This window comes from Prinia subflava, chromosome 5, assembly GCF_021018805.1.
Source record: "Prinia subflava isolate CZ2003 ecotype Zambia chromosome 5, Cam_Psub_1.2, whole genome shotgun sequence".
Lineage (NCBI taxonomy): Eukaryota > Metazoa > Chordata > Aves > Passeriformes > Cisticolidae > Prinia > Prinia subflava.
In genome coordinates this window covers 18,581,677-18,607,925 of record NC_086251.1, presented here as the reverse complement: position 1 = coordinate 18,607,925, position 26,249 = coordinate 18,581,677, and the positions used below count along the sequence as shown (strand labels likewise).

General features: G+C 49.8%; 1 protein-coding gene across 1 annotated transcript in view; it reads right to left on the bottom strand.

The window, feature by feature from the left end:
• SLC25A22 (solute carrier family 25 member 22) overlaps nt 1–25,490 on the bottom strand; it is a 52,949-nt gene extending 27,459 nt beyond the window's left edge. The window contains exons 1-2 of the mRNA XM_063398257.1: nt 25,337–25,490; nt 874–980 (exon numbers count right to left, since the gene is read on the bottom strand). Of these exons, the coding sequence (XP_063254327.1) occupies nt 874–893 (20 nt within the window). The 5' untranslated portion in view covers nt 894–980; nt 25,337–25,490. The remainder of the gene's footprint in view (nt 1–873; nt 981–25,336) is intronic.
• Nucleotides 25,491–26,249: the final 759 nt, after the last annotated feature.

The following is a 26,249-nucleotide window of genomic DNA, read 5'->3' as shown; positions in this document are numbered from 1 at the left end:
ATGGCAAACACTAAGAAGGGGCAGCCCTCTCGCCTGCAGCATTCATGCATTGCCAAGTCCTGTCCCTCTGTCACCCTGTTTCATTCACCCACTCACCCCACCTCTCCTGAGCTGGTAACCTGGAAAAGCAGATGTTAGAAAAGCAACTTGAAAGATCCCACAGGAATCCCACACCATGTAGGAGTCACTTAGCTGGGGCAACTCTACAAGCAGCAAGAAGTTAAACCCACATGGAGAAACACGCAGGTCCAGCTGACACAGCTCTTAGGAAGCAAAGGGTAGAACTGTGTCTTTCTGAAATGCATGCCAGTCCATTTCCAGGGAAGACTCAAATCCAGCCTTTACCAGAAACAACGCTCTTAAGTTTCCACTGTGCACATAAGTGTCCTTAATCATTGTTGGTACTTCATGTTCCTGCTATCACTCAAGCCTTGACTGTCTGTAGAGTAAGGGCACAAGGCTGCACAAAGCTATGTGGACTTTGTCATTGCAAGTACTGCATCCTTGGCTGGTCAAAGACCTGGCTTTGCTCCCTTGATGCCAGCAGCTGAAGTCAGCAGGTCAGGGTGACCTTTGAAAGAAGAAACAAAAAGGAACGGACTCATGCAGGGGAGAAAGCAGAGGGTAGAAAGAAAAAGGCAATGAGAAAAAAGAACTGAAGAAAGCAGAGGTGTGACAACATGGCAGAGAGAGAAAATAAGACAAGGTTCAAAAAAAGCAGGTAAGAAAGGAGAAGAGAAAGAATCAGAACTGGTTAAGCCAGAAGAGATGATCAGGTGATTTCCTCCAACCTCCTGGATCCCAAATGGAAATAAGTTTGAAAGATTGCAAAAGAAAAACCTAAAGTACAATTAAAAAAAAATTAAAAGTTACCTGATCTGTTTATCAGCCATTTAATTCAAGCTTGATCTTGTTAAGAAATGAATCTGTTCCTTCAATTTGTTCTTTTTCAGTCACTTCTTTCTCACTTCAGTTTCTTCCTGGGAAGGGACAGAAAGACACCAAGAATACAAAGTTCAGACACGTAAACTCTTCTTAAAGCTTGGGGGCTACTTGGCAGGCAGGCTGTAGAGTCAGGACAGCTGAGGCACAAGTGACTTCAGGGAGCACCTGATCTCCTCAAAGAGAAGACTGAGCTCCAGAGGGAGCCTTATAAACGTATGTGTGTAAATATAAATACACAAGGACATATGGAGAGAAGAGTTGCCAGGGTCACCAGGTTCTAGCAGCATGCGAGGAAGGGCAGCAGCCAGGCAGGGCACAAGCTCTGCCCAGCAGCCAGGACAGCCGTGTCTGTCACTTCTCTCAGACTTCAGAGAGCATTTCACACCATGCCATGTGCTTCCCCAACCCTCTGCATGTCCACCCAGCCAGCCCAAGACACTCAAGTGTCATCACAAGACTCTTTTAGCACTTTCCTTCAACACCTACACACTGTGTCCAAAGGATAGCCTTCCAAAAACTGCTCTTCCAGAGGTTACTATGCTTCCCCTACTTCTGAGTCTTAACAGACAGCCCATGTTCAGTCTTGTGCCAACATTGTCTTTGAAGCAATGCCTCTCCCACCCCAAGCTACTGATGCCACTTTGCCCTTTGGACTGCTCCTTTCAGCTCGGACTGCAGGAGCAGTTCTCTCCAAGACTCTTAATTGTTACTGTTTATTGAGAGCTGCTAAAAGTCACCACACAAAGAAATCTGGACACCAGAGAAAATTTCAGAAGTGGCCACAACTTTCAGCTTTCTGGAGATTTTCACCTCCTCACCTCCAGCCTGGGAATCAGCTGCCCTGTGCTTTCTGCAGTTGTCTCAGCAGTATTCAGCCAGCTTCCTCCCTCTTTCCTTTGACCCCGCACCTGGATGCTGAGCCAGAAGCAAAGGAGGTACCTTTGCCCTTTGCTTCTGGAATTAAATTTGTTCCTTTACTGCAGATTTCCTAAGCCACACAGAATATCACATCCAACAGAGTGGCTTACGGACCGACACTCCTGCTCTGGCTCTCAGAGAGAGAACGAAAGGTCCCTGAAAGTGTGAAGAGCTCGTGATGGTGCAAACAGGTATGGGAAGGAGTTCAGGTCCCCCTCCTGTTATATCAGGTGCCAAGGATAGGACAGCACAAAACCATTTGCAGCCCCACTCTTGGACAACATGAGATTGAAACTGCCTTTTCTTCAGCCCCACATTCAGCTGGAACTGTGAGAGACCAGCCCATGGAGCTCCCTAAGGAAAGGCACTCCTCAAAACACTGCACACAAACCTCATCCACTGCACTATGCTCTTGTGCCTTCTGCGACCCCTCTTCAGAGAGTTTCCCTGATTTCAACTGATCTGTGGCTGCAGACCTTAAAAAGCTCCAGATCAGCTAAGCCTGCACATAGACCCTTCATTACATGTGCTTTTCATATACATGTCCACAAGAGCAGCTTGGTTTAGGTTAATCTAATTTTCTATCAAATTAACCAGAATAAGACAAAAAATATAAAAATATAGGAAGAGTAGTAGCTGAAAGCCTGTAACCCTGTCATAAACAAGCCGTGAATCATGAAAACTGAATTGCTAATGTCTACACTCTCAATAAACTTGTGTTTATTGAGACAGGCCTGATAAAATACATCCACCAAGTGGTCCTGATTGCCTGTACCAAGCTCTGGCAAAATGCCTCCCTTGCTGCCTCTGCTGCACCCTTCCATGCAGAGGGGCGCTCAGGAGGACAGGCATCCACCACAAAGGGCAACAGCACGAAAAGACAGCAAGGCTGCCAATATTCACCACAGCCAGGTAGCCAAAGGAGTGAGAGACCAAGATGGACACACAAATACATCACAGGGCTGTTTCTTACCTGCTGACACAAGCAGAGCAATGGAGTCCCTCTGCACCAAGAGGGACCTGGGACAGCTGAGTTTAGTTCTCTGTGGCCTTTTTTTCTTTTGACTTTTGGCTTCAGCTCCTCACCTGCCCAGTAACTACAGAGTCCTCTGCAGCTGTCTGATCCAGCTGGAAAACTGCTGCCGCTTCCCACCAGGGAACAGATGCTCCTGCTGCAGCTGCACAGCAAGACCGGGTAAAAACAACCTTCCTGGGTTTAAAACTGGGCAAAGTTACAGGTTTCCTTGGTGCTGGCTGTACAGCCAGCAAATACCAGGACTAGTATCATCTCCCCTAACAAAAGCCACTCAACTAGCGGACGAGCGACGGGAAGCGAACAATGTGATCATTTTACAGCAGACACCAGCACTTGATAACTGTTTAAACAGCACCTGGCACAGCAGAGGCCTGAATGTCTGTGGCCAGGGGATTTTAATGAATTAAGGGATTTTAATGCAATGAAGTGGAAAGTTTATTTGAGCTCTGTTAGTTTAAACAGAGCTCCAACGAATGATCATTTGCAAAACAAACCCTAAGTCACCCCAATCTCTATCTGACCACTTTGCTGTAATCTACAGAACTCCCTGAGTCCCTTAAAAGAGGGTGAATGATGAAGCCTCCAGTGGCTTGGTCAGGGAGTTTCTGAGCTGAGCCAGACCCCAGCTGCCTACAGGGCAGCAAAACAGCTGCTGCTGTTCTGCAGTCTAAGACAGGGAAAAACAGGCTGGGAAGAGAATGATGGGAATTCTACAGGACATTTCAAAAACAAATCCAAAACAATATGATACATTTAACCTAGAAAGGAAAGAGATTAAATAAAGACCTAAGTATATCTTCCCAGGAACACAGTGCTCTCAGAAGCCAAAAACTGCACATAAAAGCAGGCCAGCATCTGCAGCCAAGCAGGGTGTAGCTCCAAGGCTTCCTGTGGGAGAAGTGTCAGGGAGAAGGGTTTGCATCTTCCTAGGAAATCTCCCATCAAGACCTACATTGAGGCAGCAGAGAAGCCAGCAGCACCAAAAAGGTGCTTATGCCTCAGAAAGTCTTTGTATGGCTAAACTTCAGGACAATGGCACTGCTGGGACTGGGAATCTGAATGGACAAGGAGCTGAGGAACTGGGAGGAAACTGGTAGTAGGTGAAACAAAAGTCACCAGAGAGCCACTTGAAAGCCAAAGAAGCTGAGCAGCCATCATGGAAAGGGCTCCTAAATTGAACATCCCATAATTAAGAGAGTGAGAACAGCATGGGAGTATTTCCTTCTTAGAGTGCTGTTAACACAGCTAGGCATGGATTAATGCCCCATTACTTGCACACCAGGACAGCCCTTTTACATTTATTAAAATGATCAGGCAAATTAGTTTCAGAGCCACACACACCGAAGCGGTGCGAATGGCCCGAAGCTGATGCTGACACATGAACAGCCCAGGAGCCTCCTCCATCCTGCCCTTCCCTTTTCTCACCTCCCAAAAGTCAGCTCCAGACAGCGACAGAACAGCCACACTAGAAGTACCACAATGCAATCCTGGACAGCTCTGGACGTATCTGGTCCTCACAGCCTAAACCACTGACAAAGTGGTGCTATTTTTCTCCCCTGCCTTGCCACACACCTCCCACAAAAATCAGACAGTAAGGCTTTCTCCAGGCAGGCCAACCTTTGTATCTGCTCTCCTGATCCCATGGGGCATGGGGCTGAACTTTCAACCTTCAGTTTTTGCCTTATCATCTGAAGGAAAAGTGCCTATTAGAGAATCACAGCCCAGCCCGAGGCATGGACGGGAGCACACAGACCTCATCATGTCTCATTAATGCATCACACCAGCAAGCTTGGATTGGACATAAGGCACCCGACATCGCCACAAGCCAGGACATCACAGGACAAGAAACAGGTTAAACTTACCCAAACCCCTCTGACCTTGCTCGTTGTATTTAGTGCCACCACACTGCCCTATAGACATGGGTTGCTCCCTCTACCCCCAGATGATACTGCTCTACCCCCAGTCTGAGCTGAGTACAGCACCCTCCTTCTCCTGCTCTTCCCCTGCCAGGCTGCCAGAGCCACAGCTGGCATCCTCCAAGTCCCCCAGCCCACCAGCTCCCCCAGTCCTGCAAGCAGCATCCCCCACCCCTCCCAGAGGCCAGCTCATCACTTCTGCCTTCTGCCAGCACTCCCATTTCCCAGATCCCCTCCCCAGCAGCCCCAGAGCAGCTGAGCACATCCTCTCAGGCTCAGGCTGCTGCACATGCTGATTTATCTGAGCACACACAGGCTGCTGGTTTGACAGAAAACCTTTAGCAAATGTCAGCTGGTGCTGTGGCCGAAGAAAGCAAATCTGTCTTTTCCCTACACCCAAACGTGTTCCCATCCTTGATTTCATGCCAGCACAAATATTTGTGCTGGGCAGTCAGACAGGAATGAGATAGAACTGGAGGCCAGCATATGCTGGAGCTGTCACTGAAAGCCAACTTCCAAACTACAACCTTGACTTAAGAATAAACAGCAGAAGGGGAAGTCAGGACTCCCTTCCACATATTTCTGTTTGTCTTGAGAGCAGACAAACTCAAAGCCCCAGAGAGAGAAGCTGATGTCAAGAAGCAGCGCTCAGAAGGTGAGCAGGGGAAGCAAAGCTGTGCCAGCATCCACTGTGTCAAGAGGACACAGGCACGCAACCATCCACAGTCAGGGATGGCGGGGGAAGCAACCAGCAATGAGTACCTGCTGGGAGAGGAGAAACCCTCTGGGATCAGCACACTTCCCTTCACAGCACAAATGCACCTGAAGGTGCCGACACTGCCAAATTCTGTTAATGACTGGAGCAAAGCTGTCTTCACAATAAGGTTTAAGGAGTGCAAAATAAAACTGCAAATATTTCCTGAGAGAAGCTGCTTTCTAGAAGCATGACAGGCACAAAGTGCACAAGGGAGTTGGCATCAGGTAATGTCACCAGGAGAGAAGCTGTCAACTTAGCTGTTCCCTGCTCAGGACATTTTGGGACAGAGGGGTTGGAGAAAACAGGTGGCAGTTCAATCTGCTGCCTGCTTGCCTTTAGCCCCTTGAAAGCAGGGACTGCCATGAATTTCCTTGCAGGGTCTGGCAAGGCATTAGTCCTCAAGAAAACCAAGCAGCTCTCAAACACGCTGGTGAATGCTCCCCACTGTCACAGAGTGTCACCTCTCCAGCTGCACAGAGGACAGCACAGCCCCTTGACACCATTCTGAAGCCCCGGGCTTGCACATGCAGACTCACCTGCCTCGTGGTCAGCAGCCAGCCGTACCCGTACCACACTGGGCTGGGAAAGCACCAGGCCAAAGGCTTCCCCCTGGCCTCAGGTGATAAAAGGCCAAAGTACCAGTGGGGAGGTGCCATGCCAGCTGCCTGCACCATTGGCTGCTCACACCCTTTGGGGACAGGCTCAGTGCCACAGCGCCCACTCAGCTGGCAAGGCACGGGATGCAGAACCTCAGCAAACAGGGCACTCCTAACAGCCCCTGCAAGGACTCTCAGCTCCAGCAGTCCCTTCCCATCCTCCACAAGTGACCTCTGTCTCATGCTACTTCCCTCAGGCTGGTTGGGATGGGTGCCCCTTGCTCTGCCCCCTCCTATCAACGTGAGAACAGTCAGGCTGGCACCCTTGCAAAACTGCAGGCAAACTTTGCCCCCATATCCAGCCTCCACTCTCCCTGCTCCCTGGGGAGCCTTAACTTCACGCTGAGAGACCTCATGATGAGAGAATGCCTTGAAACATCTGCATGCCACAAAGGAACAGGCAAGTTCCCTGGCTGAGGGCATGTTGTAGAGGTGTTTGGCTTTGCCATTGTTCTCATACTGGTGGCAGTATAGATTTACCTGAATGCCCACAGAGGGGAAAAAGAGGAACAAAACTCTCAATTAGGAATGAGGACTCCTGAGCTCACATTCCAGCTCTCTCACTGACTTGCCCTTCACCTACAAAAGGATTTTGAGCCACAGTTGGCAGCCTGAGGAACACCCTGTGTCTATGACAACATTCCAGCTTAGGAAAAAAAACAAGCCTTGAACAAAAACAGCCCAACATTGTAGCAGACATACTTACTCACCACATCCAAACCAGTGCAGTTACCCATAATATTGCAACAGAAGAGGATTTACAACAGGGTCATACTGGAAGTGTTACAGGGGACAATACCCCAAGCCCCTGGGACTACAGCAATATCCCATATTCTGATACTGCATGCACACTGTTGCAACTATCCTCTCCACCAGGATTTGCTTGAGACTACAGGAGATTCACACAACAGCAGTCAAGATTTCCGTGCTGCCCTCAGTCACCAGGGTCACCTCCTTGCAAAGCAAAGGAGTTACCAAAGACATCAGGAGAGCCTTAGCTGCTCCTGGCAACTGCCCCTCTGTCTGCCTGGTCTCAGCCAACTAGGAAAAGCCATCATAGCTGCTGACTCCAAAGCAAGGATCAAAGTGAGTGGAGCAGCAGGTACCCTGGAAAGCAAGGGGACAAAACAGCAGGGAAGCAGGTGGGGAACTTCCTGCCTCCAGGCAGTAAGAGTAGGAGGAACACACCCAGTTTTCCTATTCCCTCCCCTTTGGGCTGTCCATCCTGCTGGAAGCATAGGCTGGCTCCCCACTCCCAGGACAGCATCATACAACTTTGCCTGCTTTGCTAAGAAATCTTTTGCAGCAAGTAAAGACAAGAAGACAACAAGCACCTGCTGTTACCTCTGCGAGAGCTAAGGCTTGGAGCAAGGCCTCCAAAAGGCACTGTGACCAGCAAGAGAAGTGCCTTCCTGATCTGGAGAGCTTCTCCAGGCCAAAACCTCAGAAATTTACTTAGATTAGCGCAGAAGCCATTTGTCCTATTGCTTAACCAAAGGAGTCCCATGGAGGCCTCTTCTTGCATCAGCACAATCCCTTTAACATTGAGATGCCAAGCCATCTGCCAAAACAGAAAGACTTGGGGAACAGGCCTGTGCTGGTGTGGAACAAACACCAGATATACCCTGCGACTTTGCATGTTTTGAGCAACTGCCCTGGATCAAGAGACAGAAAGCTAATGCTCATCTTGAAGCTGGGCATGGGTATCAGTACTGCAGCACACCAAAAGGCCCCAATGCCTACCTGGAACTGTCATTTTAGGGGCTGCTCTGACCTTCAGCCAAGCAAAGTCCCTGTCCTGGAGGTTTCACAACTGAGCTGCAAGATGGATGAGTAAGGACAGCCCTTAGGAGAAGTGACTCACCCAGGGCTCACATGGGAAGTGTTGATATCAAAGACATTGGAGATGCTAAGCTGAAGGAACCGGAGGGAAGGTTTCAGCAGGACAAATGAGCTTCTAGTCATCTTATTGAGAACACAGAGTGCTGCTGCACTGAAGGACAACACGTTAAAACACTCTTAAGGCAGTATCTTCCCTCACAGGAGAGACAACAGGTCTAAAAGTGCTCACAGCACCCCTGGCAAGACTGAGGGGAGCAAAGGAAACCCATGGGAGCTGCTGGCGCTCTTTCCATCTCAATCTGCCTCCTCTCAAAGTTCTCAAAAAGGCAATTGGGTCAAGTCTCAAAAGACCTGGCTCTTCTGCTCTGCACAAATGCCACATCAAGCATGCTGCCCTGCTGCCCTGCCACTCCTCTGAACATTTACAACACAAGTAACAAGCCTCTAAATTTAGGACAACTACTCATGCTCAAAGCAAACTGTCTTGGAGTAGGTGCCAGAGGGCTGAAAACCCTTCCCATGCACCTCATCATAAAATCTTCAGTGATGTGGTCATACGAGGCCAGGGCATGGTCACAGAAAAATTCAGGCCCAGCACTTGCTTGAAAATCGTGGTGGACAATCTTTGGTCTGTAGAAACCTGCAAGTCCCTCCACCAATTCAAAAGGATCTGTAAGAAGTAGCTACAGAACAGGTAAATATGCAAATACAATGAACTATTGTCATGGGTTGGCACTGGCCAGATGTTAGTGCACCCATGAATATATGTTTTTTCTCTAACAACTCCTGTGGGATGTGATCAGGAACAGAGCAGAGCAGGCTTAAATCTTGAAAACAAAAAAAAACCCACCAAAACTTTATTAATTACATAAGAACAGGGACAGAAATACTCTTAAACACACACAGAGACAGAAATAAAAACTTCTTAGAACATTTCTTCTCCCAGTTTCTACCTCCCCACCCATCACTCTTCACAGACCAACCCTTGGGTTTTAGATCAAACAATCACCACTCAAAAACAAACTAATCTTCAATTCAGCAAGGGAGAGAGGAGTCTCTCTCGCACCACAGACTGTTCCTCAGAAAACACGGGTCCACCCCTTATGTGTTCCCATGTCACTCGTGGCACCGCCCAGAGAGGTCTGCCAGGGTGACTCTCTCTTTTTCCTATGTCCAGCGCTCTCACCGCTGTCCACAGGCTGAAAACTGCATACAGGGCTTTTTAAGGATACTTGCATGCTGAGCTCTCCCCTTTTTACCCAGGGGCCGGGGTTCCAGGAGCAGGTCTGCCCTGAGGGCAGAGGGTGCCACCTCACCCTCCCCCTCTCTTCTCTGCTCACTACTCACTTCAAGTGCCAGTCACTGTAGCAAAAGCAAGGGCAGCTGTATCCACCCAAAAATGCAGTTTATGTTCAAAAGAGACTCAAGTTCAGTCCATGGCTGACATTATGCAAAAGAAGTCCGGCTCAAAAGGCTACTCCTCTCATTCTTCCATCGAGTTCCTTCCAATCATGCTTTATCATCTCGGTCTCAGGCCGCTTCCCTCTCCGAAAACCACCAGTCATGAGAATCAATGTCTAAGAAAAGTTTCTTTCTACCAAGCAAGGGTTAACAGTTTCTTCTCAGCAGGGTGCTGCAGGCTGAGGCACTCCCAGGCTCCGCAAACCCCCACGTGGCTGAGCACCTTCTCCCGGAGTTTGGGGGGGAGGAGGGGGGTGAGCACACACAGAAGGCACTTCCACAGTTTTCCACCCCTCCATCCTGGACGGGGCAGCTCAGTTCCAGTCCTGTCCCCTCTCTTCTCCCCCCCGGGGGCTCCGGCTTACCTGAGCCGACCACGTGTTTCCCCTCCCCCACCCAGCCTCGTGGCCGGGCAGGGGAAGGAGGCTGGAGACGTCTCTCTGCTGAAACCAGGATCTGAAAAGAGGTTGAACCCCCCAGACTCCTGCTTTTAACTCTTTGTGTCCTCAGAGGCGTGTCCAAACCTCCGAGTGACCAATCCAGGTGCTAGCAGAAAAGCTGATCACTGATTGGACTGCCCACATCTCCCTGGAAAAATTCACCTCCCCCCCAACCACGACAACTATACATATATCTATGTAGCAACTTCTACATAAAGTGGTTATTTAAATAAAGACTATAATGAGTTAAGTTATTCTGTAGCTGCAGAGCGAGCAGTAGAAGCACAAGTTAACTGACAGACAGTAAAATGGCCTGCACGTGATCATGTTGGGCTAGAGCAAGTGCACCCTGGATGTTACTGCACAAATGTACGTGGGTGCTTATGGCCAGTAATGCTCCTTTCCAAGTGCCACCTGAGAAATCATGTAGTCACATGCTGAAGTGATGCAATTCAAAATATTTTTAAATCCACCTTCCTCTGGATGTGTTCTCTGTACCAGGTTTTATGAAATTACAGCTTCAGAGACATGCAGCATTATCTGGAGAGAGAATACAACTTTGCTGAGCTTTTGGGAGTCTGGTAAATGGGAGACAGAGCAAGGAAAACAATTAAGAACTTACATACAGCACTTCTTTTCAATAATCTGTGGTGGTCAACAAAAAGGCAGAACCAGCTGACAGTGACAAACAGACCAGCCCTTTGAACTGGAAGGACACACCATGGAGAAACTAAATGGTGCAAATCCCTCTCTTGGGTGCTCTGCCAAGAGGCTGAGTAGAAAAGAGTTCCACCCTCCCGGTTTAAAATAATCACCATATCCAAAGTGGTAATTAAAAACAACCAACCAAGAAGACCAAGGTAACGTTAAGGGTCAGATTCGATCACTCAGTAGGAATGAGGTAGAGCACTGAGCTGAGGTCCTGGGCCCTGAAAGGGACCATTCATTCCCACAGCAATGAAACCAGGGCTCTTGGTGTTCCCTGCTGAAAGAAAGGTGCCAGTGACCCTGCTGGGAGGAATAAGCATCTTTTCAGGCCAAATTGCAGCAGTACCTCACCAGAGCAACACTCAACCAACCACAGAGCTGTTCCTTTGGATGCCTTGAAGTGTGTAGTCCTGGGACAGTGCTGGTTCACTGTGGCCAAACCGGAGGCTGCAGAGGGGGAGGACTGACAGCTCAGGTCACTGCTGTGCCCACAGCCGACTCCTGGCAGCCCTGCCCTGGGGCTAGCACGGAGAGGGGCTTGGTGAGCTGCTCTGCCAGCTCCATCAGCGTCCTTGCCACTGACTACTTCCTCCTGGATTGCTGGGGGTCTTTTCTGCTCTCTCCGTCCCTGTCTACCAGCTCAGGGGGCTGGTTGCCTAAGGATATTCAGTTTTACTGGTAAAGACTGAGACAAAGAAGGCATTAAGCACCTTGGTCTTTTCCTCAGCCTTTATTGCTGTCTCCTCTGCATCCAGTAAAGGATGGGGATTCTTTCTGGCCTTTTTTGTTGTTGTTGTTGTTAACATATTTACGAAAACACTTTTTATTATCTTTCACAGCACTGGCCAGATCGAGCTCTAGCTGAGCTTTTGCCTTTCTAATTTTCTGTCTACGTGACCAAACCATGTCATTGTACTCTTCCTGAGTTACCTGCCCCTTCTTTCAAACGTGGCAAACCCTTTTTTTTTTGCCCCCTTGGTTCCTGCAAAAGCTCCCTGTTCTACTACGGCCGGTCTTCTTTCCCACTGGCACATCTTTTGGCACATAGGGACATCCTGCATCTTTAAAATTTCCTTCTTAATATATGTTCAGCTTTCCTGGACCCCCTTTGCTGACCTCCTTCCTTACTTCATCAAGAATTGAAAACTCGAATTTCATGGTCACGGTGCCCCAGACTGCCTCCAACCACCACATCTCCCACCAGCCCTTCTCTCATTGTAAACAGCAGGTCTGGGGGCCAGAACCCCTGCTAGGCTCTCCAACCAGCTGTGTCAGAGGTTATCTTCCACACAGCCCAGGAATCTCCTAGACTGCCTTCTCGCTGCTGTGTCAAGCTTCCAGCAGACATCCAGCAAGTCTCCCACAAGAACAAGGGCTGGCAATCACAAAGCATTTCTTATAGAATAATTCATCTGTCTCTTCATCCTGGTTGGGTGGTCTGTAACATCCTCCTCCTAGGGTGTCTGCTTTGTTAGCCTCCCTCAATTCTCACCCACAGGCACTCAACCTTATCATCACCACCCTTGAGCTCTCAAGAGTCAAAACACTCCCCAGCAGACAGTCACTGCCTCTCCTTCCTTGACTGCCCCTCCTGAAGAGCATACAGTCATCCACTGCAGCACTCCAGTCACGGCACTCATCCCACCATGTTTTCGTGATGGTGCCTACGTCATAACTTTCCTGCTGCCATGCTCCCTCACAGCTTCTTGGGCATCTCCTCGCTGGCAGAGCATGGGAAAATGGAGTCCTTGATTTAGAGCAGGCAGGACTTAGCAGCAACTAAGGTATCAGCAAGTTATCAACACTGTTTTCATATTAAATTCAAATCACAGCACTGCACCATCTACAAGAAAGATTAACTCTATCCAAGACAAAGTCACAAAATGGCTAAAAACCTATCCTGGAAAAAGCCTCCTGTCTTGGTGTATAGCAAGCATTCCACAGCTTTGAGCCAGCATGAGCCAAGCATGTTCCTTCCTGCGCCTGAAACACAGGAAAAAGGAGGAGGGGAGTGAAATCACCATATCTGGGCAGCATCTGAGGTACCCCAGCAGGTATTTATCTTCCCCCAGACTTTCTTTGGTTTTTTCTCCCCCCTGCAATACACTTGTTAGGAACTGCACATTGGCACCTCTGCAGATGCTCACCCATCACATCTCCTCACCCCACACACCGCTCCCAGAGCCTTCAGTAAAACATTGAGCTCTCCTCAGAACAGGCTCTAAGAAAGTAGAAATTAAATTTGTCTGCTTCAATCTCCTGCTGCAAAACTTGTGTGCATCCCTAGTCACTTCATGAAGATGTCAGACTTGTTTTCCTTCTGTGCCTCCCAGGAGATCCAGGTTCTCAGCAGAGATGCAAACCAGAACTCACCATCTCTGCTGGAGCCTGGGGACTTGGTCCCCTGCCAGATGCAGCAAGAGGGCACATTATTACAAGTACATACACACTTTGGTCCCTTTCATGGGGGTTTCATTGTTCCTTTGACTGTAACAACTTCATCTTCTCAATGATGCTCCTGCATAGGCTCATGATAGCTAAGAACAGCCCAGGCCTTGCAAGCCCAAGTTTACAAGGCAGAAACAGCAAACAGGTAAAATAAATAGAGGGAGTAGGAGCAGGCAGGACACCTGCATCTCACACTGTTACTTGCAGAAAACCAATCAAAAGAGCACAAGCACATCAACAGCTTCCCAGTACCATTCCTCCTGCTCCTTCTCCCAGCTTATGCTCACCACAAAGAGCACAACCAGTGATTACTGAAGAAGGGGGGAGAAGAGAAGAAATGCAGGAAGTCTCCTCTGCAGGCATAGTGGTCTTGGCTGAAAAAAGCCCCCAAAATGTTTAGCTCACTAGTTTTAGAATCAGTGCAGGAATTTACTATCTCACATGCAAGGACTATTGGAAGAGAGATACATGTCACCATCCTGAACTCACAGACTGAATCATTTCAGAGTGGTGGAGCACAAACCATAACCTGCAGCTTCTGTGAAAAAAGGAAGCAAAAAAAAAAAAAGCCAACCAAACTACAAAACCAAAACAACCCCCCCAAACACCTGGCGGCAAACATCCTGGCAGCATTCCATGGCACCTAGCTAAGCGCTGTGCATGGCAAGACCCAGAATAGTAAAAGGAACCAAGGACCACAGTGCTGCAGCAATTGAAATTACTTGCAACTATTTCTGTCCTTTTACAAGAACCTTGCTCTTTTGCAGTCTCAAATACGAGCAGCACCAGAATACACTAGCCACTTCCTCTGCCTCAAAATCACCAAGGGGAAATAGGGTAGACAATGAAGCAAAATTACTATCAGTACCTAGCATATAACCTGATTGGAGCAGAGTTCAAGCGTGGGTTGCTAAAGTTTATTTCTGTAAACTTCCACCTCCCAGTCTGTGTCATATTTCGCTGATTCATTCTACAGAGCCTCTTCTACCGACAGCATAGAGCATAGGAAATATCCAGGGCTGGTTGTTCAGTAAAGCTGCACTCAAAGTTCCCTTCCGTCTACTGCGCCCGCTGCTAATTCCCTTCACAGCTCTGCTCATTAATAAAAATACAACACAATAAAAGAGAACAGCACACATACACACCTCGCCCAAATTTCCTCCATACTGCCTGGTCCTGAGTCACCACCAGTGATTAACTGTTGCCATGCACTGAGGAGGACACGGTTATTAAATTAATAGGGGCTGCTTAACCTGGCTACAAATATACATGAGTTCTTTGTGCCTTAGTGAGCTAATAAGGCATGTGCTAATTACATTAATTCAAACAAGCCCAGCATGCCCCGAGGGCAAAGGGAGAGAAGGGTGCAGCAAACCCAGGCTCTTTCATAATAGCTGTGAGAGAGCAGAAAGTACTTGCCTTGACACAGCTTTGGAGAAGCACAGGAACGCTGCTGATAGCACCCTATGGCTCACTCAGCCCCGCTGCTGCCTGGCTAGTGTGCAAGATCCCTGCTCATTCACCCGGCCCTTGGTGCAATGACAGACACAGGATGCTCTCTTCGAAGGGCCAGCCAACTTGTCTCTTCCCACCTCTGTGGTCCAGAGCACACTGCAAGCCTTGGGACGACACCCTGCTGCTTTGGGACTGTGAGCCTGGGACGCTGCTGGCAGCCCCCCTCCCACAGCACCACACGGCAGCAGCAGCCTCAAGCCCTGGGGCAGCACCAAGGGCTGCAAGCTGCCCATCACCCAGCCGTGTGATGCTCCTCACACAGTCCCATCTCCTCCCCAAAGTCAGCCACGACAGCTCAGCCATACAGGCGGCATTCGGAGTCTGCAGTGGGACCTTAACCACGTCAGGCAATCCCAACACACTCCCTAAACCTATCTGGCAGTGGAGGCAGGCAGAAGGGACAGATGCACCTCCCATGTCAAAATGGCAACAGAGCCTTCACAAACAGAACAGGCTGCAGAACAGGGAGAAGCAACAGGACAGCAGGAAAGAGATAACAATCCCAGCAAGGTTCAGATACGCTCACAGAGGAGCCTCCCATCTCTCCAGCCCAAGGGCAAGTAGAGCCCTAACCCCTGTCAGCCCTGGAGAGGAAGGCTCAGCATCAGCTGTGCTCACGCTGAGGTGTCTGCTAGGAACTGTCACCACTTCCACGCGTGATAGGGAAGGGAGAGGAAGTTGGTCACATTTCTTGGCACCTCCAAGGACACATGCTCACCAAGCACTTTATGAAGGATGTGCTTTCCTTGTAACCACTAGGGAACTGTGCTGGAGCAAAGCAAAGGTGTTAGGGGGTTTTTTTCCCCTCTCTTCCCACTTCTTCCTATTCTGCATGCACCTGGCATACACAGGGCCATCCCTACCAGATGTGAAAAGCCACCACCTTTCTCTGGCTGCTATGCCATGTGATTCTTAAGTGTTATAAAGGCATGATGCTGTCTCTCTGCATCAAAGAGAGGATCTAAAACCAGGCACCAGGTGAGAGCCAGAGCTGTGCAAGGGTAGCACAACACAATCTTTGCTGCACGAAGAGGCACTGGTACAGGCTCCATGTGGTCTTGACAGTGTGTTGGCGGAGAAGGTGCAAAGATTTTCATGAAGGGAACAGTACCAGGGATTTTTAGCCCCTGGAAAATGCCACATGATTTACTTTCTCAGCAGAGACTGTGATTACTCAACCACCTGTCCAGCATAACTTCAGACTACTGCTCTTCCTTTCCCCAGCAACTCAAAGAACTCATTTTGGACCAGGCCTATTCCCAGGTCATGTGTAGCTGTGAAAACACAAATGCTTGTGTTGACATAAGCAGGGAGAGACAAGAGTGGAAGCAGGGCTGTTCCTCTTGGCAGAGGCCTGCAGCAGCCCGCTGAGTGCACCGATAAAGTAAACCAATATACAACAATAAAACAGAACAAGAATCCCTCCAGGGAAGCCTGGTAGATAAGAGCTTCTGGGCCCTTAACAAAATTATTTAAAAGGCCTAGTAACCCAGAGCCCTGTGGGTCTGTATGTCAACTGATAGCTGTCACTCAAGAGTCCCAAAGAGGGACTGCTGAGCCTGGCTGGAACTGCAAAGCATCCCACAAACCCTGCATCCCGCCCCTGCTGCAAAGCCACAGTGCACCAAGAGCATCAGCCACTGGCACGGGAACCAACACTAAAATATTGCAGGATAATGAAACAAGACCTCAGGGCATGAAAGGATGGATCCTTCCTGCACCACCCACTGGAGTCAGGAGCTAGGCTCCACCTAAAGCAAGGTGACAGAGAAGCATCAAGCAGAAGCCACCATGTAAGCATGTCCACACTGGTGTACAGGCTGCAAGCTCAGCTGCCTACTAGAGTCAAGGCTGTATTTCATGTGCTTTTTGTACAAGAGACCAGACATGGAGGATTGACAGGATAACAAAAAGACATTTCCCAGTCTTCCAAACATTTTACGACAGCAGGTAGAGACCTCTCTGAACAACAAAGCTTCTCTAATTACTTCTCAGCACCAAAGGCAGAATTTCACTAATGCTCCCAGTGCACTAGAAGAAATGCCACTTAAATGTCATGTTAGTCAATATTCCTTGCCTCTCAGCCACAGGACACTGCTGCTGCCTGTCCCTTTGCTTTGGGGGTACATGAATGCAACTGCTCCACTCCTGCATTGCCAACAGCCCTTCTCCCCTCCCACCTCAGGTGTTTGCTTATGCCAAAACTGTTCAGATCACAGCAAAATGGTTCCTTGCTGAACACACATCAGCAGCCCCACATGGGTCATGCAGCTTCTGAAGAGGTTAGCAGCTCCTCCAGGGAAACTCATACTCCTCTGTGACAAGCAGAGGAACTGTCAAGGTAACTGCAACAACCGCCTGATGGCTCAGGAGTCTGTGGCATAATCCATTCCCCAGCTCCCTCTTCACCCAGAGCGCTGTGAATCAGCAGGCTGTAAGGCAGGCAAGGCATTCCCAGCAGGAAGACAATGTATTTTGGAGGCTACAGGCAAATGCAAGCACATCCAGTCCTGCTCACCTAAACAGAGTGCAGGGAGATGAGTAACACAAGAAAGAAAAAGAGGAAAAAGTGAAGTATATCAAACTTGGAAAGTCATTTCTCTGAACATCAGATGTTTCACCTGACTACTCCATATGCGCAGTCCAGTGCTGCTACCTGACAGATGTATCCACAAGACACATCCTCAGGGAAGCAATTCATCTGGCACTGCTTAAGAATTAGACCTGTTTTCAAAAAATTTCCAAATGAAAAACATCCCTGAAAGCACCTCACAACTCTGCTCTAATTACCAACTCTGTCTCACAAAGAGTACATAGCAGGAACAGCAGGCAGCAGTAGACACAAGGAACTGTCATGCCAGTGAGCAGTGGAACAGGCAGTTAGTTGCCTTGGAAGACTGGCAACAGTTTGGCAATGCAGGAACTAGACACGCTGTTCTGCTCCAGAGGTCCTTGACAAGAACTTCTGGGCTCCAGTCCAAAACCCAACTGGAGTCAGCTCTGACAAGTGACATGGGAACCCGCCTGCCCCAGAGCAGAGCCCACTCAAGACGTGATGCAGCACTCTGGGGGAAACTCATTCTCCTTCCCCTGCAAGAGCAGGGGTCACGGAGAGGAAGAGGGGAAGCTGGCCACAGCAGCCAGCTCTGCCACAGTTCATCAAGGTTCCCAACCATGACATGTAAACCCTTTCCCATGCTCTTTCAAGCTGCCAGCAAGTTTGCCAGCTCACATGTACGCACAGGTGTGTCCAAACAGCACATGTGCTTTCCTACAGCTGATCCATTTGTTTCCAGCTCCACATCACCTCCATTTGCAGTAACACAGGTCCAGGACACTGCACAGCACTAGGGACAGCCCGGTGTCAGATACCCCTACAGACTTCCTGCAATCTCAGCTGTGTGCTACACAAGATGTCACAGCTCTGCAACCTCTCTCCCACAAGCTGACTCGATGAGCCTGAACACTGCCCATGGCTCAGCTCCACCAGACCAGCCTGCCGAGCGGGGCACAGCGGAACCTCAGCACAGGAAAATGGGAGCCTGCTCTGCAGAGGGCCCTGGCAGAGCCACAGAGGCTGAGTCAGCGGTGTGCAGATGCCTCCTGAGCACAGGAGGCTGTGGGAGCAGCCTGCTCAGCGTCCCCGGAGCGTGCTGGCAGGGAACACGCTGCACGGCGCACGCGGGCACGCGCCCACACACGGCTCAGCAGCGACCTGGCATTTCTTCCCCCCTTTCCAAAGACAAATTCAGACCATCTGTTGAAGTATTTCTGCAAATCATCCCTCTTTGGGAAGTGGCCGGGGGCTGAGTTTAGTTGTTTATATAGTGTCTGGCATTTCTGCAGTGCTTATCACTTCAGTATCCAAGCTATTTCCTTCAAGCTCTCCACTAGTTTTGAAGAACAGTGTGAGGCACCAGAGAATCTACATTGTAAGTTCCTGCAAAAAAATAAAAAAGGGCATCAAAAAGATGACAGCTGCTCAGGTCATGCATACATTTAGCTGCTAATGAAGCAAGTGGGATAGTTCAGGAGAAAGTGGTTGGGCCAACGCAATGAGTTTTATGTCCTTTAAAAAACTACACTTACAAAATAGCCTTCATAAACAACAAGTGCTCCTATCGCCTTACAGAGAAGAGCTCAGCTTGCCCAGGGCATGGAAAAGGAAGCTACTGCTGCTATCCTTGAGAAAGCCAACACAAACTGAAAAAGGGAGAAGAAACACCTAGAAGAAGAGACCATGTACTAGATCAGATCATACTTTCTGCAACAGCTGCCATGGCGATTGTGTAGAAGCGGGAAACCCCTGGAGTGTTGCTGTTCCCACTGGATTGTAAGGGACAGGATCAGAGACAGACATTACTTACCCCAGGTCACGCTCTATATCTGTAGCAAAGGAGAAAGCAGGACCCAAACTCACAGTAAGTCCCTCACACAGCCTAAAACACAATTTCCTCTTTTTTATAAATCCCTGACTATCACAGAGCAAAGAGAACAGCACTGAACAGGGCACCAAACATGCTCCCAGTCCACACATGGCCTTGAAGAAGGTGTTTCCATCTCATGTCCATCAGGCAACAGGGAACTGCCTTTTCCTCTGTCAAAGCATGCAGGCAGCACACCCATCAAGGGCAGTATGGTGTCAGACACCACAGTGACAAGGACAGAGACAGAGCAGCAGCAGAAATGAAGACGGTCTGGCCCAGACTAAGCGCACCACATGCTACACCTTCATTCCAGGCACCTCTCCACACCAAAGCCAGCACTCGTCCAGCTCAGAGCTCTCACACCACACACCACAGCCCCTTTTTGTCAAAGCAAAAAGACTTCACTGAAAGCTGCAGGTGAATTCAGAAATTAAGGATCATGGCTACTGGACTTCTTTCTAGCTTGATCCAAACCAATTGCTCACTTGCACAGCATCTCTTTCCTACTAAAATAATTTGCTGAAAGTCCTCTATCTTTGTGCTCTAATTAAAAAAGAAAAGCACGTAACTCTCTTCCCAAACACTTCCTCCAAGCCAGTTACTCACCCAGTGCAGAAGTATTGCTGTCATATGTAAGAGGGGAATATTTCCTTCTCCTTTCCTCTCCTCACCCTGTCCACAAAGCTCCTCATAGCTGCAACAGCTTTCAAAGTGAGAGTATGAGCCCCAAACATAGAGTCAAAACTCCAGGTGGGGCATGCAGTCTTTGATGTGACTTAGTCATTTCCAGCTGCTCAAATTCATGCTATTTGGGGAAACTTAGCTGGGTCAAAACCAGCCTCTCTCCTGCTGGCTTCTGGATAAATGCCTCAGACACATGAAAGAAAAAACCATCCAGACAGCTCTCCTGATATGCCATACACCAGCACCGGTGCCAAAGGAAGGAGCAGGGCACAGGAAGGTTTGACAAGATACAGTCACCCACTCACAGGGCTACCAAAATGAGAACAAGTACCTGTTACCAAAAGGTTTAACAAAATAGAATAAGACTGCATTCCTGTGCACAGTTCCCCACAGGCTGTACTAAATTATGATCAACAGAGACCCCATAAATGAAATAAATCGTAACCCATCATATTCCTTCTGATACAGAACAAGCATTGCTGCCCGTGTACCTCTCCCTTCCCTGAGCATATAATCTCCATGTAGACAGCCCACCTAAGGCAGAAAATGTTCAAGGTTTTTATATTTGCAGATGTGTAAGAGGAAACTGCCAGACAGAAATTCAAACCACCCAGAGTGACAAGGTCTTTTCATTAGGTTTGTCTGGGATTTTACCTTGTTTTCTAAAGCTTTTGTACCTCCTGTTACTTTATCTTCACAATAACTCAAACTACCAGGCAATCAATACTGCAAGGTTAAAGCAACATCCAAGTTTGGCATTGGACAGCTCAATCCACCTCCTCCTTCCTGCTATCTCTGTGCTGAAAGGCAAACAGAGGAGGACAGGAAAAAAATATTTATCTGCTGTTAGGATTAGCTGGAGCAACACAGTGTTAGCTCTAGCAGGCTGCCACTGTTAGCTGGATACGGCCAAGTGACAGTCCCCAAACCAAGCAGGTACAGCCAGAGGAGTCAGCCTTACTGAAGGAGGATGGCTTCATTTCATCATGGTGCCAGAGAAGCTGAAACACACTGCCCTCAGTGTTAGACCTCAGACACCTCTCCAGCAGAGACCAGGCACCTGCAGTCACATCCCTGCTGTCTCACTGCAGACAGACAAGACAACTGTCTCCAGCAAGGCTGGAGTCCATGCAGCCATTTATGAGGAATGCACCATGGAACACAAGGCATGGTGTTCATCGTGTTCAAGAGTAACAAATAAAAACAATGCACTGCCCACAACAGGCAGCATCTCTAGCTCATTTGCCATGATATATAATTGACAATTCCATCTCTCCCAACCTGTAGTAATGCAGATGTTTGGTCACCTCTAAGAAAGCCCGAATATGCAAACACGGGCATTATAGCAGGCTTTTGCATTTCCTGAAAACACAGTTAAGGATTTAGGAGAATGCATCACAGATATAAAAGGAATAATTACCAGTCCTAATGGGCCTGCAGTAGCAGAAGGCAGAATGCTGTGAATAGGCAGATTCTTCCCCATCCTGCACCGTTGCTGTAGAAGGAGCAGTACAGACATTTGTCCTACACAGTATTGAAGATTTTAACAAGAGAGCAGAGGCAGCTGAGAGAAAGACACGTCCAACTGGAAACCTAACAGGACATTAACAAACTTCTAAGTGACAGGCTAAACAGGCTGTGGGACCAGACTCTTCTGTTGCTCCAGGGCTCCCACATGATACTCAAACTCAGCTGGTGCAAACTAAATTTGCTTCACTGTCTGCCAGAGCTGTATCAACTTACTCCACTAAAGTGTGAAGGTGCTCAGCTCTGGGACACCACTGACCAGCCATCGGCTGTGTAGAAATTTCATTCTAGGGAAAAACAAAGAAATAAAGAAAAACAAAACAAACAAACAAAAAACCCACCCCCCCCCCCAAAAAAAAAAAAAAAAAAAAAATCACTGTGAAAAAGCAAGGCCAGGCAGAAGGCAGGCTTAGGAAGAAATACCTCTCTGTTCTGAAACAGCCTAGAAAAGAGGAAACTCTAGAAACCTCCTTCATAGGGCATTAGCATCCTATCTTAACACACGTGAACTGCAGCACTCAGGACCATTTGTCCCACCCATTCCAAATCTGGTTTGGTTCCACATCATCCCCTCAGCCCAGACTCTCCTAACAACGGAACAAAAATATTTTGCATATTTCCAACCCTTTTCCTTTCCCCTTGGGGCCTGGTTCAAAGCTCTTTTATGTCCTTCTGACAGCACAATATGATTTTAGGCAGATAAACGCAGCCCATTAAGAGATACACCCTGTGTATGACATCTTGCTGGCACTGGAAAGTTGGCAATGCAAAAGATTTGCAGTTCCCTGCCTGCAAGTGAGACCAGGGATCAAGTGACAAACAAGCATCTGTGGAAGAAGGCAGACCTGCTGCTGGTCAGCACCAGGGGCCATGAGCCCTCTGCAGTTATGGTCAATGCTGCTAAACTTTTCTTCCCATCACACAAGCCCTTCATTCCTCACAAGGACATCCCACCTTCCAGTAGCTACTGTGATCCTGGAAATTACCCTCCAGGGGCATTTTATTCCTGCAGTGGAGTGAGAGTCCTGCCAACATCTGTAAAACAGGTAACTGCCAGCCCAGCAGCAAACCCAAGGGCTGACCCTTTGGAGGACTGGAGATGGAGACTATGCATCCTTACTCCACACCCAGGTACTCCCTGCTGAGGAAGAAAGCACAGCTCATCAATTACCCATTTTACAGCCCCCTGGCTGCAGATTATTCAGATAAAACCCAGAGTGTGTTAAGGAAACTTTCCCGTCTGACCACCCAGGAACCACTCTGTCACTCACACTACTCCCATTCCAAGACTTTCACTGCTGGGACCAAGGCCCCTTCACAGCAGATGGCTCCAGTGATGCCATGGGTGCCCCTTTTGGCTCCTGCACACCCCACACTCACACAGTCAGACAGGGTTTCCTTACTGGCTCAGCCCTGGGTTTCCCACAGCAGTCTCAGATGTCTGGATCCTCTAAGTAATTTAATCGTGGTGCAGTGACACAAAACCAGCTTGACCTGGTGCCTCTGGGGAGGGACTCCTAACAAAAGCATTCCTGAGCTTTTATACTCTTACAGTTTGGGCACCCAGACAGTCTGGGCTCTTCTTGCTGAGTCACCAGCTCCTGCTGTATCCCTGTGCCCTTTGCTGTCCAAAGGGTCAGCTCCAGGTCACAGCCCTTTTCCTGGGGCTCCTGACACTCCCCCCATGCAGGGCACAGCCTGCAGTTCACACTGCGGCTGCACGCCCAGCTATCAACACTGGGTGTATTCCTCAAGAAGTGCCAAAGATATTTAACTGTTTTCACAGCATTGCACGGTCACCACACACCCTGCAACAATGATGTTCCCTAGATTGGGCATTAACTTTCAAGGAAAAGCTGTTCTCACAGGAATGTGCAGAACTGGGCCCCTGGTCAGGGATGTTGACTTTACACACAGATTTTATTCTAGCTAAACACAGCACAACATTTACTCACCTGGAAACACAGCTGCCCTACTCTGGGAAATTTCTCCCTCCTACTATTTCACAATTCTCAGGATGACAACAGTTACGCAAGAACAGCTGTATGTACAGGCACATGAAATGCTTAGAGCTTCTAAGCAAGACTTTCCCCGAATTTCCCTTGTCAGAGCACAGCTCCAGATCCTATGGTTCCCTGGTTTCACTGTGCCTCTGTCCCTTTTCTCCACCACACCTTTGCCCTGCCAGAGACCTACAGGACCAAACACGATGCACAAGTGAGCAGGGGGCTGCTCCCACAAGGACATACTGCTGTCACCTCGGCCAGCCAGGTAGGTATTTCCCCCATCTTGTCCACTAATTTAAATCTTGTCAGGAAAAGGAGAGCAAATGGCCTTGACAGGCTGTCAGTGATTTCTACCTTTTAGTAACTTAATACAGCACACTACCTCCTCCCAAAACAGCAGCAGGAAGATGCTCAGTGGCTCTGGCATCCTAGTAAGACATTAACAAGATTGTTGGACATCAAGCAGGACTGCAGACTTTCCTTCAGAGCAGAGCAGGGCTCCAGTTTCCAACACAGGTTTGATCCCTTTTCCATCTCAGCCATCCATCTGTGTCACAGATCGCCACCACCCTCAAAACATAACGCTCCTTACTCTGACAGGCACTCGGTGAACAGATGAGCCCAAGGGCAAAGCACCAGGTGAAAAACAGCACCTGTATGAAGAACTACAAGTAGTAGCACGCAGTTAAAAATCCTACAGGCAAGACATCCAGAGGGGTAAACCCTCATTAAATCCTGGTGTTTATTTTCAGAGGAAGAGGTTAGAGCAACTCCTCCTATTAAACCTTGGCTACTCCTTTGTTTATAACAGCCTGCAATGCAAAAGCGAAGCAGAGGATAAGAAGACAACCACCATCCCAGTCCCACACCATACACCCTTATCAGCACCACTCCAGTTCAGCTGCCTTTTGCTTGGCACTGCCAAGAAGAGAGTTCTTGAGAAGCAAAGCCACAGTTACTTGCAGTGATCAAAATCACTGCAGATACCATCCCAAGAGCAGCAGCAGCAGCACGAAGTCAGATCCTAACAACAGCAAATCTCTCAGAGATTAATATACTATGGTAAAAACACTCATTATTTTAACTGTCAACATCTAATAGCTAAAAGACATTGGGCCAAACAAATATAGCTGGGATCCAGCTGACACCTGGCAAGGTGTATAAACTAAAAGCTGAGAAGCCTTGCAAGAAAGAGGCTGGGGCACTGGAAAATCCAATTTCTACAACTTCACCCTCACTCAGCAGCTACAGAGGGTGTTGCAAGAGAGAGGATGCTTGGGGTCCAATTCCCAGGGTGACCTTGAGGAAATCCCACTGTCTGTCCACATTTCCACTTTCCCCGTCCACTGCATGCAGAGCACAGTAACCTTGACCTACCTCAAAGAGGCAGGGATCTGGCTTAGGAGAGTCTGGAAGGAGCTCAGAGGGGCTTAGATGCAGGACCTGCGCTGCCACCGGGGCGGTCAGGGGATCCACGAATCGCCCCAGAAATCAAAACCCGGAGAAACTCGGAAATCGCTTCCCATATAAAAAGCTGCAGCTCCGGGGCACTGAAGGGCTCGGTGGAGCCGCACACGTGTCCCCCGCGATTTCCCCGGCGCGGGCAGGGCAGAGGAAGGCGCAGCCCCCGCGCCGGCAAGGGCAAGCCCCGCACTACGGCAAGCGGGGGATCAGCCCCGGGTCCCCCACGCAGGCAGGGGGACCCTGCCCGGGGAGCAGGGGAGGGGCTGGGAACACTTAAAACCCTCAGGGTGAGGAGGGGAAGTGGCGGCGGGCGATGGGAGCCCGCAGCTCCGGGGAAAGGCGGGGGGGGAGGGAGGGTACATGGAGAGCCCGCCGCCCCCGGGGCGAGGAGCCGGCCCTCCAGGGCCGGGGGCGCAGGAAGGGCGGCCGGCACACCCCTGACATGAGGGGCCGGGGTAAGCGGCGGCGGGGCCGGTGCAGCGGGAGCCAGGCCGGGCTAAAAGAGCCGCATCCCGGCCGCAGGAGGGGTGTCGGGACCCCCGGCGGCGCCTCCGGAGGGCTTGGGAAGGGCCGTGCCCACACTTACCGGGCGGCGGCGGCGGCTCCCGCCGGGGCCGGGGACGGTGCGGCGCGGGGTGCGGAGCTCCTGGCGCGGTGCGGCCCGGCCCGGCTCAGCTCTGCCCCCTCCGGCCGCGCTCGGCGCAGGCACCGCCGCCTGTCCCTCCCCGCCGGGGCGGCCGCCCGTCCCCATGGCAACGCGGCAGGGCCCGGGAACGCCGCCGCCTCCCCGGCCGGGCGGGGGCTGCGACCGCCCCGAGCAGCGCCGGCCCCCGCCCACAGCCACCCTGCGAGCCGGCACACGGCAGGACACGGGGCAGCCACGGCGGGGGAGAAGTAACGCGTCTGTCATCTGTGCCCGAGCGAACGGCCTGGAGTTGTGTCAGGGCAGGTTTAGGTGGGGCATTAGGAAAAGGTTCTTCACCCAGAGGGTGTCTGAGCACTGGAATGGGCTCCCCAGGGAAGTGGTCACTACACCAAGCCTGACAGAGCACAAGAAGCGTTTAGACACTGCTCTCAGGCACATGGTGTGACACCAGGAGATGTCCTGTGCAGGGCCAGGAGCTGGATTTGATGATCCCTGTGGGTCCTTTCCAACTCAATTTATTCTGTGATTCCGTCATTCCCTTCAGGATACCTGCCAGGCCTGCTGTGCCCTTTGGGTCACCATGCTGTGCTGGCTGCTACCCCTCAGGAAAGCCACTGTACCACTGGCAGGCATTGATTTTTGGGGTTAGCAGGCTCCACTGTGGACTGGGGTTCTCAGGAGCATTATAGGACCTAAGTCCTTGCTGGGACAAAACATCCACAGAGACCTTTTCATCAGGCCTTGGAAATTAGGCATGAAGGCGAGGAGGACAGCAGCAGCCAAACAGACCTCTGTGCCTCTTGGGATGACCAGGTTCTTTGGGGTGAGGGTGCTGAGGCACTGGAACAGTTTG